The sequence below is a fragment of the Hypomesus nipponensis genome, chromosome 23 (assembly GCF_054491055.1).
Source record: "Hypomesus nipponensis isolate SF chromosome 23, ASM5449105v1, whole genome shotgun sequence".
Classification (NCBI taxonomy): Eukaryota; Metazoa; Chordata; class Actinopteri; order Osmeriformes; family Osmeridae; genus Hypomesus; species Hypomesus nipponensis.
Window position 1 is genome coordinate 11,619,680 of NC_140383.1, and position 17,732 is coordinate 11,637,411.

Consider the following 17,732-nt stretch of genomic DNA (forward strand, 5'->3'; position numbering starts at 1 on the left):
AAAAAAAACGGACCGAAAATTTCGGACCCAGTGTGCGATGGCCTTTACTCTTTCCTCTAACAACGGCTATGCGAGGAATAATTTGGGCACTTTGTCCACACGTGGATTGCATGCATATATTGGAATGATACACTCAGCTCACGATTTATTATGTATCTGCAATAGTGGGTTTACAAGTTGATCATTTGAACAAAATGTAGAAATGAAACTGAAATCCAAATAACAGATTTTCCAAACATTAAACATTCTCCATAACTTGCCACATACAACAGATAGGCCTAACTATTTATGTGAATGCAGTGAATGATGCAGGTGCAGTGAGTCGTGTGTTGATAGCTCAAACAATAGGATAAATATTGTAAAAGTATTGCCATAATGTGACTTTATGATACATGTTGTAAAATATATCACGATATATCGTTACACCCCGAGTACAGGCCCGAACCCGGCCTTTGTGCACAAGGTCATCAGTAGGATGTTCAGGGCACCTCAGGGCATCCTCTATGGCGTGGGAGTGGAAGAGATCTGTGAGGCAGCGTCATGGTCGTTGCCCTCACCCAGGGGCACCGCCAGGAATTCTGGGCCCCATGAAAAAGGAAATATATATTTATATTTTTTGATCCTTTCTATTAGTTTTTCTATTTTTTGGGGCCTAACTTCCTAACTTTCCCCCCCTATACGGCGTCCCTGCCCTCACCCTTTACACGATATATATTGACATATATTGATATATATACACAATCTGTAGTAGCCGATAATGCAACAATATGCAGAACGCCTGAAAATGTAATAAAATGTGCACTTCACTTTATTGGATTTAATTGTGTAATAAATTAACCGATAACGTAATAAAAGGTCCTAAGTGATATTGTAAAAACGGATTATGTAATAGACCAATCATTTGTTTGTAAACAATCGGGATGCGCGCGCAATGTAGCTGCAGACAACCGGGAAAGGATAGCATTTTAAATGGCAAAAGGACCAGGGATAATACAAATAGTTAGATTTAAAGAGACCAAAAGGGTCGAGGAGGACAGCCTTTAAGAGAGAAAGCGATTACCCATTGATCTGTCGCATCAGAATTTTGATTCGGGTCACGAAAATTTGAGTGAGAATTTAGACGGTACAGACCGCATAGTCGAGCGGTAACCATGTAGGCTATTCACGTAGATCATGTCACAAAGTTCATAATTTTACAGTTTTACAGTCAATTCTATATCTAAAAAGTCGAGCAGGGTAGCTTTCAAGAGATATGGGAATCCTGCTTTTAGCCAGCTGGTCTGATTTGTTTAAACTGGCAATCTGAGTGAGACTGCATCCCCGTTACACTGTTTTGATGTTAGCCTCAGTCAGACTGGCTCACTGGCAGCAACAGCTAGTTCTAGCCAGGCGACTAGCTCTACTGAGGCAGAGGACGTGAATAAGAATTTATGAAGGTAAATATTGCTGGTCTGTTTCAAATGAGTTATGATTTGACAACGACAGCACACCACACACAAACAGATTTCCAACCAGTGTCCCGACTGTTAACACAAGAGATTTCGCAAAATCTGTCGAGATTTAAGAATAAGCATGCAGGAAGAAATTGCGATGATAGTGTTTGGAATGATTTTCACAGAAAATTCACGGAAACAAAATAATTCAATTTCACTTTGTGCTGCGCCGTGACTCCATTTGTTATGCCCCCGTCTTCTCTCAGCTTGCTTTCTGATTGGATATTGTTTTGTTTCACGTGATAAAATCGGCGTACGTCGTCGGGGTTCCCCACACACATCAGGATTTCTGATCGCAAATATTCAACATGTTGAATATTCAACATGTTGAATATTTAGGATTCGCGATCGGGGCACCTCCGACGTCCTTCCGAGCAGATTCGGTCACTCTTGACACACCTCACACCAAGGGAACATTTAATAAAATAATCTGTAGAACCATAATCGGGACGTTAACTAGGATTGTCGGAAGGGGCGAAATCGGCCCAATTATCCTGTAGTCTGTCCCCAGCACAAGCCTAAAGCCTAGTTTATACTTATGTCGCCGACATTTTTGAAATGGTCGCAGACGAAGAAAAAAAAGTGTCGCTGAAGCTGCTGCATTTATACTTCGGCAAACACATAGCTATGGTTACATTGTTTACGCTTTGTAGCCTAGGTGATCGTTCGGAGAAAAATGGCTGTAGCTAATTTTGACAGGCATTATCAAGGTGTAGATATGTTCTAACTTGCTCTGCCAATCTCTCCTCTTTTCCTTCCATCTTAAACAGCTGTTGAGCGTTCAATGAAAATTCAAAACAATGCAGTCAACGACGCGTGCCGTCTATCTAGCCAAACACACTTGCGCGACTTTAAGTGACGACATTAGCGCCAGTAGAAATTTCTCCTGGTAGGCGACACTTTCAAGCGACGGTTAAAAGTGTCGACCGTGACGCCATTTATGTTGGCGACCTTTTCAAAAGTGTCTGCGACCTAAGTATAAATTGGGCTTAACAGTGCCACTGCAGCGACGCGATGCGAGCGACAACATGTTTTCCATTCATTTTCAATAGAGCCAGGCGAATCGCTTGCGTGGTGCATTGTGGGTAGCGACGCGACAGAGTTGAGATGTTCTCAACTTTATGCAAATGAGGAGCGATTTTCTCTAGCGATGGCCAATCGGAGTGTTTTCTTGTAATGTAGCAACCATGGTAAACATTAGTTTTCTAGGTTTCAAGGTGGAGGAGAAACTAATCGTTTGTGTGGCTGCTTACCCAGTCCTGTATGATACATAGCTGTATTCGTACAGAGATGTTAATAATTAAAAAAAAATGAAGCATGGCGCAAGGTTGCCGAAGTTGTTGGTGCTTGTACTTTCTTATTCAGTTTAGTGACATTACGTAACTTTGATCTGTAGTAACTAGCTAGCTAGCTAGCCCGGCTGGAACTCCCTATCGTATCGGCAGATTAGCAGAAACTGAGTAATATAATAAAACGTTTTTTACACATGTCAAACTGTATGTCTATTAAACAGTTTTGTATTTTGTATACAAGTTGTATTTTGATCGATGTTGCGAGTACGTAAACCCAAGTCTGCACACTTGGCCATTACAACTACAACAGTGACTTTAGAGAACTACATTCTACATGAATCTGTTTGAAACGCCCCCGAGCGTGGTGAACTGTGGGAAGGCGAGCGATGGCAAGCGATTTGCGTCGCTGCAGTGTGAACGCACCGTAACGTTCTACCCACCCAAGTCAATCCAGTTTGCTTCAACAACAGAAGTGGAAACAAGTAATGTTATCATTTCAAATGATATGTAGTCAATCTGTTGAAAACAGTGTTGTGTAGACATAATAGATTTATTTGCGCGTTTTTATTTCAAGTCTCCACCTATGGAGGATTATAGGGGCCAAAACTAAATAAATAAATACTTGGATTAATAAATAATTATATAACGCAAAGCTCAAATAAATGACACAAAATATATAAATGTTACATGTATTTGTGTGTATATATATATATATGTTTACGTTTTCATGTGTTTACATGTATTTATTTATACTTACATTTATTTATTTATACTTACATTTATTTATTTATCCTTACATTTACATTTATCCACAGCGTAACTTGCACACAGCAAAATAAATCTGTTGTCTCACGTCACCAAGTCAGGGGGCGGGTTAAAGCCCACCCCTATGCAAGTTATTTATTTATTTAGTTTTGGCCCCTATAATCCTCCATATCCACCTTCGCTGTTTCAATGAGTGCTGCTGTTGGCCGTGTTGCGTTTTTGTTCCCCCGCTTCACTCGTTGAAAACCAACCAATCAGCACGCAGCTTATCTAAATATTAATGAGCATACCATAAAAGTAGAAAAGCTAGTTTTTTTCCCCGGGAACATTTCAGAGGATCTATCAGGGGGCATAGAAGAGCCCTCGGGCCATTTTCAACCCAACCAATGTTACATACCCTATTCGGAGACCTTAAGGAACAGTGTGAAATAACCCCAAAAAACTGTCAATCGCCCCTTTAAAAGCCACTCCTCCAAAACACATGAACGTGCTGCCTGACTAGTAACGGGAGGTAGACAGACAGACCCATCCAATCATAGCATTCAGTCCGAATGCCATCCAATCATTAGTGCCGGTCCAACCTTAATGATTGGTCATGTTTATTACAGTCCTGCAACGCCCACAAATATTGGATTGATTTGATTTCACTGTCAAACCTTTAAATGTATTGTTTGCTATCAGGATGGGAAGTCTATTTCAGCAAATATGACAAAAAGTGCTTCTCCACAACGTCACCTACTCTGCCTAAAGGTAACTAAGCCATGCACCACCTGCCCTTAATGACCAGCCGAAACTGTCCCGTTCCAATTATAATATTTACCCTCAGGGAAAAATAAAGCAGACTTCCTACTACCCTTGCCCAGAGTTATATATCGCTATGAAAGCACATGACATTTGTGCTTTCATACTGCCATCTAGTGGGCACTTTAGCGAACAAACTTCATGAATCATCATATCATACTCGAAATATTATAATGCATTTAAACTTCATTAGTTCTCAATAAGTAACCAATATTTTACAAAATGCAGATGTTATCAATGTCACCATAAATCAATAATATGTCTTAACCTCGTAGGTTGAATGTGGATTTGTTATTTTCTCTTGCGGTGATCGTTTGTACGGTTTCGCATCAGTGACAAATTACACCAATTTTTAAACGTCTTATTTTCTGCTCCAAACGTCTGAAGACGTTCATAATGGTCGTGTTAACAAGGTATCTGTAGTCCTCAGATGAACTTGTGTTTTAACACCAATGATAACCTTCCATATTGTGGGGGCGTGGCTGTAGTGGAAATGTACTGCAGTGCGTTGTAACGAGAGAATGGAATTTTACTGTGGCGTTGAAAGCCAAGGTTTACAAAAGTAGGAAATGCTGTTTATTGGAAGAGATGCTGTTTATAACTATTTGTGTTTTTAGGTTATTGGGTTTCAAGATAAAACTTCTTAATATCTTCTCACCGAAAAGGGTAATACAAACTACTGACGTCTGCCAAATACAGTCCTAATTCAGAAGATCCTGCTATATTTTTGACTTGTCAGTCTAATGACTATCCCAAACTTACGCTCTTAGCAATATTTCTAAGAGCGTTGCTAGGATGTATAGGTAAGCCATATTCACCTCAGACTTGATCCGACCACATACAAAAAGATCATGCAACAGTGTATTTTCTGGAAGGGTGAGTCAAGGATGCTAATATTTATTCTAATAACTGATAGTGAAAATAAAGTTGCCACGCCAAATTCAAAGATAAAGAACAGTTCATTATCATATTCATACTTTGTTTTTGGTATTCTACAGAGGTAGAGAATATATTTGTGGACTCCATAAATTTCAGTAATCCAACCGTTTCCAAATTGCAGCCTACTGATATTAGCACAAACCACTGTAAACACATTTAAGTCTCAGCATCCCCTACAGTGAGTTAATCAACAAGGGTTTTCTAGATACTTCTAATCTGGCCATGCATGTACAAATCCTGACATCATGTGCCTGTTCCAATCAAGTGGGGATTAACGTCCCAAAAACTTGAATGAACCAGTTGGGGATGAAACTGTTCCATAAAGGCCAATTCTAGTTTAGGCAAGATAATTGCATGGGCACGGTATTCTTAAGCAGCTAGAGGTAGAACGTGGATGCAATCCACTATTGCAAAAATCAATAGGCCATGTAACCTGTCCCTCAAAGTTCTCTTTAAACCGTGTAGCCTACCTCATCCACCAAGTGAAAGGACTAGGCATTATTGACATGAACAATAGCCTACATAAATATATATATATTTTTTTTACCTTTAGGCTACTTCATTAATTAAAACAACCATAGGCCTACACCCACTGAACACTTCTAAATTTAGGTTACTTTTTCCTTTCCCCCCAGTTGCATCAGGATTTAAATAGTCTATAGGCTAATCTGGTATACTAGATTAAAAGTTTATATATTTTTTGTTTAACGTAGATTAGTCTTTGTGTTAGGGCACAACTTTTATGTATTCACCCGAGGAACTGCTCTTGATAAAATGTAAATGTTATTGTGGTCCATCAAAGTTGATATCAGATTTTTGCCCCTGAACGAAGGATTATTCAGGGTGGCGAGTGGGTGTGTTGAATTTGTAGTCACGAGAGTCTGGTACGTGTGGCGTCAAGTAAACCCAGCCCAAAATTCGAAGCTACCCGCCGATGCTTCTTTATAAAAGGGCTGGATTCGCCCTACTTTGTTTAACCATCAACTAGGTTGAGCCTACCTGAACGGCAACAGCAAACAACTAACAATCAAGAATCAGACCATCAGAGAGGTAGCCTACATACCAATGATAAAACCTACCCAGAGACGTCATTTAAAAAACGGCATCTGTACAGTATCATCATTTAGAGCAGCATATAGCTAAATGGATTTGTAAAGCTGTCATGAACGTTGTAGGCTACTGTACTGGTTATCAATGGTGAGTATTGGTGTCGTCTGTTTTGTAAGTAATTATGTGACTGATAAAAGCTACTGCTAGTATGAATAGATAATTCCTCCTCTGACATGTGAGACAGGAAGATGTGTGTAGCCTATGTGCTTTGGCTAGCCGTCTCGTCATTTACACGGGATAATGTGCAGTTCATACGCAGCATCGATAGTTGCTACAATAAATATGCTATGTAGCACTACCTGCATATGTTGCCTGGGCCGACTTTGATGTTCAAATAGCCTACATCCTTCTAGAATGTTCGTCTTACATCGGAGATTGGAGAACCCGGCCTAGATTTCCATATTCAAACGTGCTTTTTTACTTGTATGTGTTAAATAGACTTTGTAGACTAAATATATTTAGTCTACAAATTTCATATTGACTCAAGTCATCCATTTGTGCATAGCCTATCCATTAACAATCGTATAACAAGCTGTTAGCAAGATGTGGTGGCTCTATTGACTATCATGTGTATTAACGTATTAATGAGTGCGTTTACATGACCATGAGAAACCGATTAGTACTAGCAATTGTCGGTCTATGCCAATAATACGAGTAGCCTACTCCGTACACATGTGTAATTAGCGATTACTCAATAAACGCGTCTGATTCTTTTTATTAATCGTTGTATGCTCCACGGACACAACTTGCGACACCATCCTTCTGCATGTGTCGCCGTGTCTTAGCCTACTGCTGTGTTTCATCTCTGGTTTCATTCAATCAACACATTTAATCCTACTGGTGAGGCTAGCTACATATTACAAACCTAGAGCAGCGCTCTGCTCGGCGTCTAGCTAACAACTTTGTTGCACGAGCATGCTAGGACCACAATAAAACGTTAAACGACGAAAAATGACTAAATGTAAATGTAAACAGATCCCCTGTCCATGTTAGCAACTACTTTTGCTTTTCGTTGGAGGATAGCTTATTGTAAGATGTTATTGTAAAGGGATGTTACAATAGGTAGCCTATTTGATGCAGAATCAAATGACAACGGCGTTCATGTCACTTTTAACGGAAAGTAGACGACGTCGTAATCTTATGATTCCGGCATCTACGCTCAGTAGCCGTCGCTGGCTCTAGCTCTACCCATCACCAAATGCAGATGTCTTTAATGTTGGCCTGTGGTTGTTTATTTGCGTATGCTAAATGGTTTCATCATACGCGCTGTGACTTCAAAATAAATGGCAGACATGCGCAGTTTCCAAAAACCGCAAGAAAGCCGAGTAAGGCGTTCACGTCAAAGAATTGAAAGATTGGGCAAAAATCCAGGTGTCTATCGGGTTACCCGACTTTGGAAATCAGATAGATGTTCACATGATCAGTTTAATAATAGCATTATTGTCATTATCGGGTTATGATCGGTGTAGTGTGCATCTAAACGCACTCAGTGACGCGATTTGCGGAAAGTGTAGGCTATAAAAGTTTTTTTTTAATATATATAATTTGTTTGCGATTAAAGAAGTGTTAAAGACTTTCCCAAAGACTACACTAAAAGATTTCCCTCTGGAAAAACCAAGACAGTGGCTTAGAACATTAATGACATAAAAACAACCCTAACTTTAGGCTAAGGATAAGATGTGAGAAGCTTTCTTCTAACTTAAAGGCAGGGTAGGTAGCTAAAGTAGGCTATTGCAAACCTAGCAGTTTTGTCTTGAGTTTGAAACAGTGTTGCCAAAAAAATCTCACCAGAAGTCGCTACTGACTCTGAAAAGTAGCTTTAGTGGTTAGTTCTACATAATAATAAGACTTTATTTATATAGCACCTTTCATACAATAATTATGTAAAGCTCAAAGTGCTTTACATAAAATCCATAAAAACATAAGTTTTATAAATAAAAGTAATAAAACCCTTCTGAACACAGGCCGCAGTCTTTGCGGCAATCCAGAACAATCTCAGTCCTTTTGCCGAGAATTCCAGAACCTGTTGCTCAAGCCTTTTGATTCAAATCTTAAACACACAATCTCAGACCTTTTGCAGAGGTAAAAAACATGCCTGCTTTTGAATATTAGCCTACATTATACAGTTTGGTGTTTTTATGCAAAACAAACAGATTGCATTTTGATGTTATAGACAAATATGTTGATTGTAGATACATTTTTATTGTCAAATTTAGATCTGGTACAGGTTCTCCAAGTTGTGTGCCATTTAAAAGGATTTATAGAGTTTAATTCAGTTTTTTGGAAATTAATAGTGCCTTGAAACTCAAAAGATTTATTGAAATGTATTTGGATTAACCCCTGTTATTAAAATGTATGTAGCCTACTTGAATATACTTTTATTATTATTTAAAAACAAATATTTTGTCCGAGAATACGACTTGGTTTTGGTGGAGATTGGTGAGTAATAACATAAGCTTGCTAGATTACATGATTACTTAAATGAAGGGACAGGACACACTTTCTTTGGCAACACAGATGTAATGAGTTATATTCCTGCTACTCAGCAACGAAAGTGGACTTTGCCTAAGTAGCAGAAAGTCGCAAGATGTGTCGCTAGTTGCTATATGAGATGTTTTGTCGCTAGAGAAGGTGAAAAGTTGCTAAATCTAAATATCGCTCAATTGGCAACACTGATTAGAAAGGTTTCAAACCGAAATATCCCATCCCCTCCCTTCAAAGCCACTACCCCAAAACACATGAACTCGCTGCCTGACTACTGCGGGAGGTAAGTACGTAGACAGATAAGTAACCCGTCCAATCATTTCATTTGGTACAAAAGTCGTCCAGTGATTGGTCGTGTTTATTACAGTCCTGCGACGCCCACATATCAGATTTAATTGTTCTTTTTTTACCTTTAGATTTATTGGTTACTTTCAGGATGTGAAGTTTATTTCAGCAAATATGATCAAAAGTCCTCAACATTTCCTACCCCTCCTTTAATACTGTTCGATTTTAAATATATTTAAATTAGTGCTGTCAAACGATTAAAATATTTAATCGCGATTAATCGCATTAATGTCATAGTTAACTCGCGATTAATCACAATTAATCGCACATTTTTATCTATTCTAATTGTCCCTGATTTCTTTTTGTCCCAATCTTTTTTCAAATTTTAATGCTCTTATCAACATAGAAAAGTGGTTCGGATTGCTTTGTGCAAATATTTTTTTTATTGAAAACAACATTGCAATCGCCTGGCTTTGACGAGGGGGCAGAGAATTCGCATCAGCTGTGTGCTTGGCCATCAAGTGGTATTTCAGACTGGACGTGCTGCGATGATAGCTCAGTTTACAACGACAAAACACACAGATCACTGGTCTTGTCAATAGAACCATTTGGCAACTTTTTAAAAGCAAACTTTCCATTCAGAATCTTATTGGCATCAATTTCGGCATCTCGCGCTCGTCTTCCACTCAAAACGTAACGTTAGCCTACTTCCAGAGAATGTCTAATATCCGTAAACGGGCTCTGCTACTACTCTTTAGCCAGCTCGCAAGCCAAACGAGTGTTTGGCGTGCCTGTTGTTTTGTTTCCGGTCTAGCTAGATCCGGTGTGGTGTTGTAGTTTTTCTAACGTCGGTAGTTGTTGCAACAGCATGTGAAAAAAACTACAAAGTTTGCTAGGCCAAAAAGAGCGTTAATCGCGCGATAAAATAATTGACGCCGTTAATTTGGGTTTGCGTTAACGCCGTTAATAACGCGTTAAACTGACAGCACTAATTTAAATATATTTTTTAAAAAGTAAGTCAGGGAATGAAAATAAATTCCAGCCATAAATTGTGACAGGATTAACTGGGCATTGAAATGGAGTAAGATAAGAACTGTTGAATGAGCTAATTTAAAATATATATATTCTTATTGACCTGATTATTATTGTGTTTTGTGGTGTATGGATGTTATGCTCTTTGAAGTGATCCGTTCAAGCTGGCCCTTTAGGGTCACCTTAAGGTTTGGCTTTAAGTTGCAAAGGTTTACCTTTCTTGCTGTGCCCCCTTTCCTATCACAAAACTCTAATCAGGTTTTTGTCTTTGCTGTCTTGCAGGAATGTTAACTCTAGGCTTTACTAAACAAGAGGCCTGCAGCAACCTTGCCCTAAAACTAAAACATCAGTGCTGGAGGAGAACACCCCTCAAACGCAAATCTAATATAAATTCAAATTTATTGAATTTGACCTCCTAGTGGATACAGCTTCCATCCAGACAGCAAACCAAAGAATATAGATCATTGATTCAGTTAAAATTTAGCCTTTTTGTGCATGGTTCAAGAGATTTCTCATATTTCTTATAGAGGTTTGGTTGAGTCCTGAGAATAAAGATGAGTCCAAAGATGGAGGCTTGGGATATTGCCGTTGTAGTGCTCTACTTTATCCTGGTGCTGGGTATTGGCTTCCTGGCCATGTGGAAGGCCAACCGAAGCACTGTCACTGGATACTTCCTGGCAGGACGCTCAATGACCTGGGTGGTAGTGGGGGCATCACTTTTTGTCAGCAACATCGGCAGCGAACACTTCATTGGTCTGGCGGGTTCAGGAGCAGCCAGCGGTTTTGCTGTGGGTGCCTGGGAGTTTAACGCCATCTTACTGCTACAGCTGCTTGGTTGGGTGTTCATCCCTGTCTACATCCACTCTGGGGTTTACACAATGCCAGAATACCTGTCCAAGCGCTATGGTGGCGACAGGTTGAAGGTGTACTTTGCTTGCCTGTCTCTTCTGCTTTACATATTCACCAAACTCTCTGTAGACCTGTACGCTGGAGCGATTTTCATTCAGGAATCACTGGGCTGGAACCTGTACCTGTCAATCGTCCTACTCATCAGTATGACTGCTCTACTCACAGTGACTGGTGGACTGGTGGCTGTTATGTACACCGACATGTTGCAGGCGGTGTTGATGATTGGTGGAGCCCTCAGCCTGACGGTCATTAGCATGCATAAGGTGGGTGGTCTAGAGGGTGTCAGAACCAAATACATGCAGGCAGTTCCCAACATAACGGCCATCATGGCTAGTGGTAACTTCTCTTACTCCCCCTCCTGTCGAGTGGAGCCCAAGCCCAACTCCCTGCGCATTCTGCGAGGCCCCCTGGATGAGGACATCCCCTGGCCGGGGTTCCTTCTGGGCCAGACCCCGGCGTCCATTTGGTATTGGTGTGCTGACCAAGTGATTGTCCAGAGGGTGCTGGCAGCCAAGAACATTGCTCATGCAAAGGGTTCCACTCTCATGGCTGGGGTCCTGAAGGTTCTCCCCATGTTTCTCATTGTCATCCCTGGGATGATCTCCAGGATCCTGTTTGTAGATGAGATCGCCTGCATCGGGCCAGAGCATTGTTTGGCTGTGTGTGGCTCCAAGGCCGGCTGCTCCAACATTGCCTACCCTCGGCTAGTAATGTCCGTAATGCCTGTGGGACTGCGGGGGCTAATGATGGCCGTGATGATTGCTGCGCTGATGAGTGACCTGGATTCGATTTTTAACAGTGCCAGCACCATCTTTACCCTGGACATCTACCAGACCGCCAGGCGTGGTGCATCCCAGAAGGAGCTGCTGCTGGTGGGCCGTATGTTTGTGGTTTTCATGGTGGTCATCAGCATTGCCTGGGTCCCTGTCATCATCGAGATGCAGGGTGGACAGATGTACCTCTACATACAGGAAATGGCTGGCTATCTGACTCCGCCCATTGCTTCCCTCTTCCTGCTGGGAGTCTTCTGGAGGCGCTGCAATGAGACGGGTGCATTCTGGGGAGGCATGACAGGGTGTATGCTTGGGACGGTCCGTCTCATCCTGGCCTTTATCTACCGGGAGCCTCCCTGTGACAAGCCTGACGAGCGGCCATTTTTTATCAAGCATATCCACTACATGTATGTGGCGGCAGGTCTGTTTTGGCTCACTGGGTTGGTGGCGGTGGTGGTCAGCCTCTGCACTCCCCCACCTGACAAGGAACGTGTCTGGACCACCACTATTTGGGGGCTGCAAAAAATCCGGAAGGTTCTCCGGGATGACCGGGAGGCGTCTTACCGATTTACAGAAAGGAGCCCAGTACACAGTACTGGCAATGGGAGTATCCATAAGGACCTTCCAGTGGATCTGTGTAAAGACCCATGTCTAGACGGGGCCAACATCAAGCTCCTTCTCCCATCTATTGAGCCTAATACCCCCAGCACCACAGAGACGACCCCATCAACTACACCTGGTGACCAACGGGATAATAGCCATGAGGGCTGCCTTGAAGACAAGGGAAAGGGGTTCTGCCTTAAAGTGCTCAACCAGGTCAGTGGCAAAATACTAGGAGCTAAGGAGGGGATCCCATGCAAGTTTTCAAAGGAGGACGATGAGGCGTCCAATATTATGATGTTGTATGAGCCTCCGAGAATCAAAATGTTCCTTAACCTTGGTCTGGTGCTGGTGTGCTCCCTTGGGGTGTTCCTGTTTGTTTACTTCTCTCTGTAGTTCCTTCAGACACCATAGGGACCAGCAGACTGACCGACAGAAGGAGAGGGAGTAGTAATTGTCTGAGTTGTTATTTAAGCATCTTTCTGACTAAAGTCCTCAAATGCCTTGTTTATAATGTACACAAATGGGTTATGATAAACAATGCAGGGTAAATGTAGTCACTTGAAACTCTAAACAGGTATAGGGGTACAGAGCCTTCAACTGTTTACATATTTAAATCAGTTGGTACACTGGCTTGCTTAAGTAAATGCTTTGAAATTCGAAATCTTCCACCTGTTTCATTACTAAAGGGTAAAACTCAATTATAAATTGAACATCCTGGATTTGTAAAGTGCTAACTGATATTCCAGAGAGGATTTTGATTTCACAGAGTAGTACACATATATGACATAATATATTAACATATATTAAACAATACAACTGATATTGGTTGAATATGTTTGCCTTAGGTAATATATGCAATATGCAATATGTATGTATGTGTAATAAACATGTATAAATATGTATACAAGCACATAATGATGGTGTTTCTGTGCTAACGTTAATATGGGAAACACTGAAATTAGCTGAAGCCTAATGAACACTAACCCCTCTAGTAACCCATTCTATAGAGATACTTTAGTGTCATAATTGGACTGGACTAATTTCTGCTAATGATTGTTGCTGACAAACATCACAAGATGTGGATATGGTGTGAGAACGTCTGTTAAGTCCAAGCTTCATGGGCTTGTTTTGATCTTGGTTTTTATTCAATGTTGTGTTTGTAATTCAACTGATGCTGTGTTTGGTGTTAAGCCTTTATTAATGAAGACTATCTAATAGTTACACTATTTGACAAGCCATTCTTTACGGTCCTTTAAACTATTCATGAGCCTGTATTGTGTTTTTCTGTGTGATGATTATTGTTTGGAACTTAGTTCATGAGTTTGCATAATTAACATTGGAAGGCTTTTATTGGTTCAGTTAATATTATGATGTATATGTTTGTGAGGGTGTTGATTTCAGTCTTCTCTTCACTATTTTGTCCCCCCCACAGTAACATACTTGTATAGTTTTTTCTGATGAGTGTTTATATATATATATATATTTTAGTACATTTTGCTTCGCAAAATCTCCTACCAAATGTGTCTTGATTTGCAATGCATAGATAGACTGTGTTTTGTGTCTTCTGAAATTATATAATGCACCAAGTTATACTTGGTGCAATTTGCCCCATATTAAAAGATATGTGATCAATCAACCTAGTAGTACATGACATCTTTGGGAAATCATTCAATGTCCTTAGACTGCTTTCCTACAGAAGCATACTGTAGCTAGGTTTAACTAAAATAAAGTTCCTGTTTCCAGTCTGGAACAGGCTGTTTAAAAATTGTCTTTAAAAGTCACCAGAAAAGGCTGAAGATTTTAGTTTTATTTTTTCTATTAAAAAATAATATATATTGGTATTTTTATGGTTTTCAGATTGAAAATTAATAAAAAGGTTCCAGCATTTTAAAGATGCAGTCCATTGTTTCCCTTCTTGATTGATTGTTAACACATGGAAGTCATACCAAGCCCAACTGTTGCCTATGTGTACTGAGGGCACCCCTTTCCAAATCACACCATCCTGATTACACTTGAGAAACCATAACCAGAGAGTCTGAGATCCACCACTTTGATGTCTAATTTCTCTGCCTACCTGCTCCAGAATTGTGGTTATCCATAGACTAGCTTCATACATGTTTCTGGCCACTTTACATCTCAAAAGATTCATTCTGAAGGTCTCATTCAACACTGAAGAAGAGCGGAGAGTCACAGGTGGACTGGAGTGTGAAGCTAACCTGACTCACTGTAAATACATGGAAAATCACTTGTTACATGCATGTTTTATTACATATACCTCTTATTGCATGGATGCAACTGACTCTCACACTACTCTCACAAGAAACATAAGGGGGATAACAATCAACATAGCCTTTGCAAGCACAGAAAGAAGAAGCTGCATGCTAGATAGCATTTCAAATAAAAATGTATTTGTATAGCCCTTTTTACAAGCAATGTCTCAGAGGGCTTCACATACGCCCACAGAACTGCCTCTCAATCAACCTAACCCCTCAAGGAAGACAAGGTAAAACTCCATGAAAAACTCACTAGAGGAGAAAACAATGTGTGGATGGGGGACAGAGAAAAGAGAGCAGAAATTAGAGAATGCAAGGAGAAACTAACAGTTACAGTAAGAACAAGGTCCCCATTGGTCAAGTGTGGACTAGTGCCGCAATTTAGCAGAAAAAAGGGCATTTGATGCAGCCCTATACACTACACAGCGCCAGCCTCCCCGATTGGAACATGAAATCTGTTCCTGGGAAGAAAAACTCTGAAATAAGAATAAGAATGCCCTGTCCCCCATTGTCTCCAACTAGCAACAGAAACAAGAACAGGAACAATATACAGTAACAGGTTTACTTTATTTGTAAGATTCAAGTTATATGATACCTATGCAGACAAATAGATGCTTTATTTGTAATTTAAAAGTAATACATTTACATATACAGACAAACACACACTTCAGGTTTGTATTAAAAGTACACACACACACACTTTAGCGGCCGTAGAACTTACTAAATGCAAACGTTTTGAACTTAACTTTGAATGTCGAAACGGTATCAGCCTCCTTAATTGAGACAGGTAGTTTGTTGCAGAGAGAAGAGGTGCTCTATATGAGAGCGCCCTGCCTCTAGCAGTTTTTTTAATTAATTTTGGGAACCACCATCTGCATCTTGGGATCTTAGTGTCCTAATCGGGTGATAGGGTGCAAGGATACCAGTGAGCTATGGTGGTGCTAACCCATGGAGAGATTTGTAGGTTAGTAGTAGGACTTTGAAATCAGCTCTGGCTTGGATTGGGAGCCAGTGTAGAGATATGAGAGTAGATGTTATATGATTATACTTTTTTGTTCTGGTCAGTAGTCAAGCAGCAGCTTTTTGTACCAGCTATACATTTTGTTTAGTCTTTAGATTCTGGACTTCTAGAAATGGCCTGGACCTTCCTCCTATTTTCCTAATTCAAAGTTGCATGGCATTATACACTTTGGTAACATTGTGACCTCTGACCTACACTAGTGTCACAGACATTTCCTCGTTGCATCTTACAAAGGACTAACTTATGGCTATGCAAACATAAGCAAACAGCATCATGACAGTTTATCAATGATACGACCAACATAATTCATAGATTATGCATGTCTCGACATGACCACAGGTTATGTTTTCATGAGCTTAATATAGCAGGGGATAGATCAAACATTGTTTATTATATTCAGAGCATTCCAAATGGTATAAATGTAATATAGTAATCATTAGTTGTAATATTTAATTATTGTTGTTAACTGATCAGTGGTTAAGGACAGACCTTCTCAATGTAAAGATGCCTGCTCTGGAGTTGTCTCTAGGACACAACACACAAGAAAACTCACATCACAAGTCTGGTACTGACATTAGAGAGCTAATCATGCCCTAGTTGGTCAACACATGGATATTACATTATTCCTACTTTTGCAACTTTATCTAGAGTGCCTGCAGCACTGTTTGTTGAATGTTAGGAGCAGAAGTAGATATGACAACCACCTGCATTCCAGGGGTGGACAAAGGAGGAAAAGCGGACTGGAGCTAGGAACTGATCAGCTTTTGGACACGGTTACTGTTTCCTTCCCTGTACTATCCTTTCTATTTAAGTTGAGTGCCTGGACTCGTCCCTAACTATGTCCTATAACCTAAAATAAGAGGTCCTGTTATTCATGTAGAATTGTACAGCTGCTTGTGATTGAAAACAATCAGTAGACCGACGGCGTGCCATCAGTCTAACACAGAGGGGACATAAACATGTCAGCGAAGGTCCTCTTATGGGAAGCGACGTGCCGGAATCAGCCATAGGCCAGCTTTGAAATAAAATTCCTGCTACTAACACATACACATTCCCCTAGTGCATTCCACACATACCATGGGGGTGTGTCCCTGACCGTCAGATGTATTAGACCCACTGGTCACATGCTAGCTATGGAGATGAAGCCCATCACTCTGGGTTGTGAAATCTTTTATTGAAATCTTCAATGCTGATGTGGAACCGATGGCATGTTCATGCTCTCACACAGGAAATAAATACAAATACAATTTAATTTATGATCATAAAGGTATTCGAAGCTAGAATTAATGAAAGAACTGTGATATTCCTGATTCCACTACAACACTTGTGGTCATCAGAAATCTCCCTTTTGCAATGATCAGTAGAGGGTCACTAAGTACCTAATCACACTCCTTCCATTTGACCTTTTTTGGAATTTACCCTCTCTGTCAAAGTCTCTGTTGTGTTGTCTGCACTTGGGCAGTACAATAATGAATGTGTATGGTAACAGTCAAAAGGCAGCATCCTACACCTTGAAGCAAAGTCAACATTATGATGACATTGGTAAACCTCACACATCAGTTTATGTTTGGGTCCCCAAGTATTTTTCACAACATGTTTTGGTGTCTTTTCAGAATATTTTTTTTCAACTGCCAACACTTTGTTATGTATGCCTCCCGAAAGAGGGAACGCAACACCCCACTGCGACACTGTTTCAAAACAATGTGTATGCTTTCTTCTTGAATGTGTTTTGACGTTTTTTACTTCAGTTTGCTGACAAGGTACAATTACCTTTATTGGCTGCATTTTATGGTGGGATTATGTTATTTAAAGAGCTGTATCTGAGGTAGCCTACATGGAATGCTTGTGGGGCCACTGGGTGTCTCTTTCTGTTTGTCAATCTAAGCAGGATTTCCCAACAATGTTCTGGGTGAGGTACATTTCTGTAGGATCAAAAACATAAAGAAAGGTAG

General features: G+C 40.4%; 1 protein-coding gene across 1 annotated transcript; it reads left to right on the plus strand.

Moving 5' to 3' along the window:
* Positions 1 to 6,255: 6,255 nt before the first annotated feature.
* slc5a3b (solute carrier family 5 member 3b) lies at positions 6,256 to 14,284 on the plus strand. Its single transcript, XM_084689567.1, has 2 exons — positions 6,256 to 6,487; positions 10,484 to 14,284. The coding sequence occupies exon 2, from the start codon at positions 10,756 to 10,758 to the stop codon at positions 12,877 to 12,879; it is 2,124 nt and encodes a 707-aa protein (XP_084545693.1). The 5' UTR covers positions 6,256 to 6,487; positions 10,484 to 10,755; the 3' UTR covers positions 12,880 to 14,284.
* Positions 14,285 to 17,732: the final 3,448 nt, after the last annotated feature.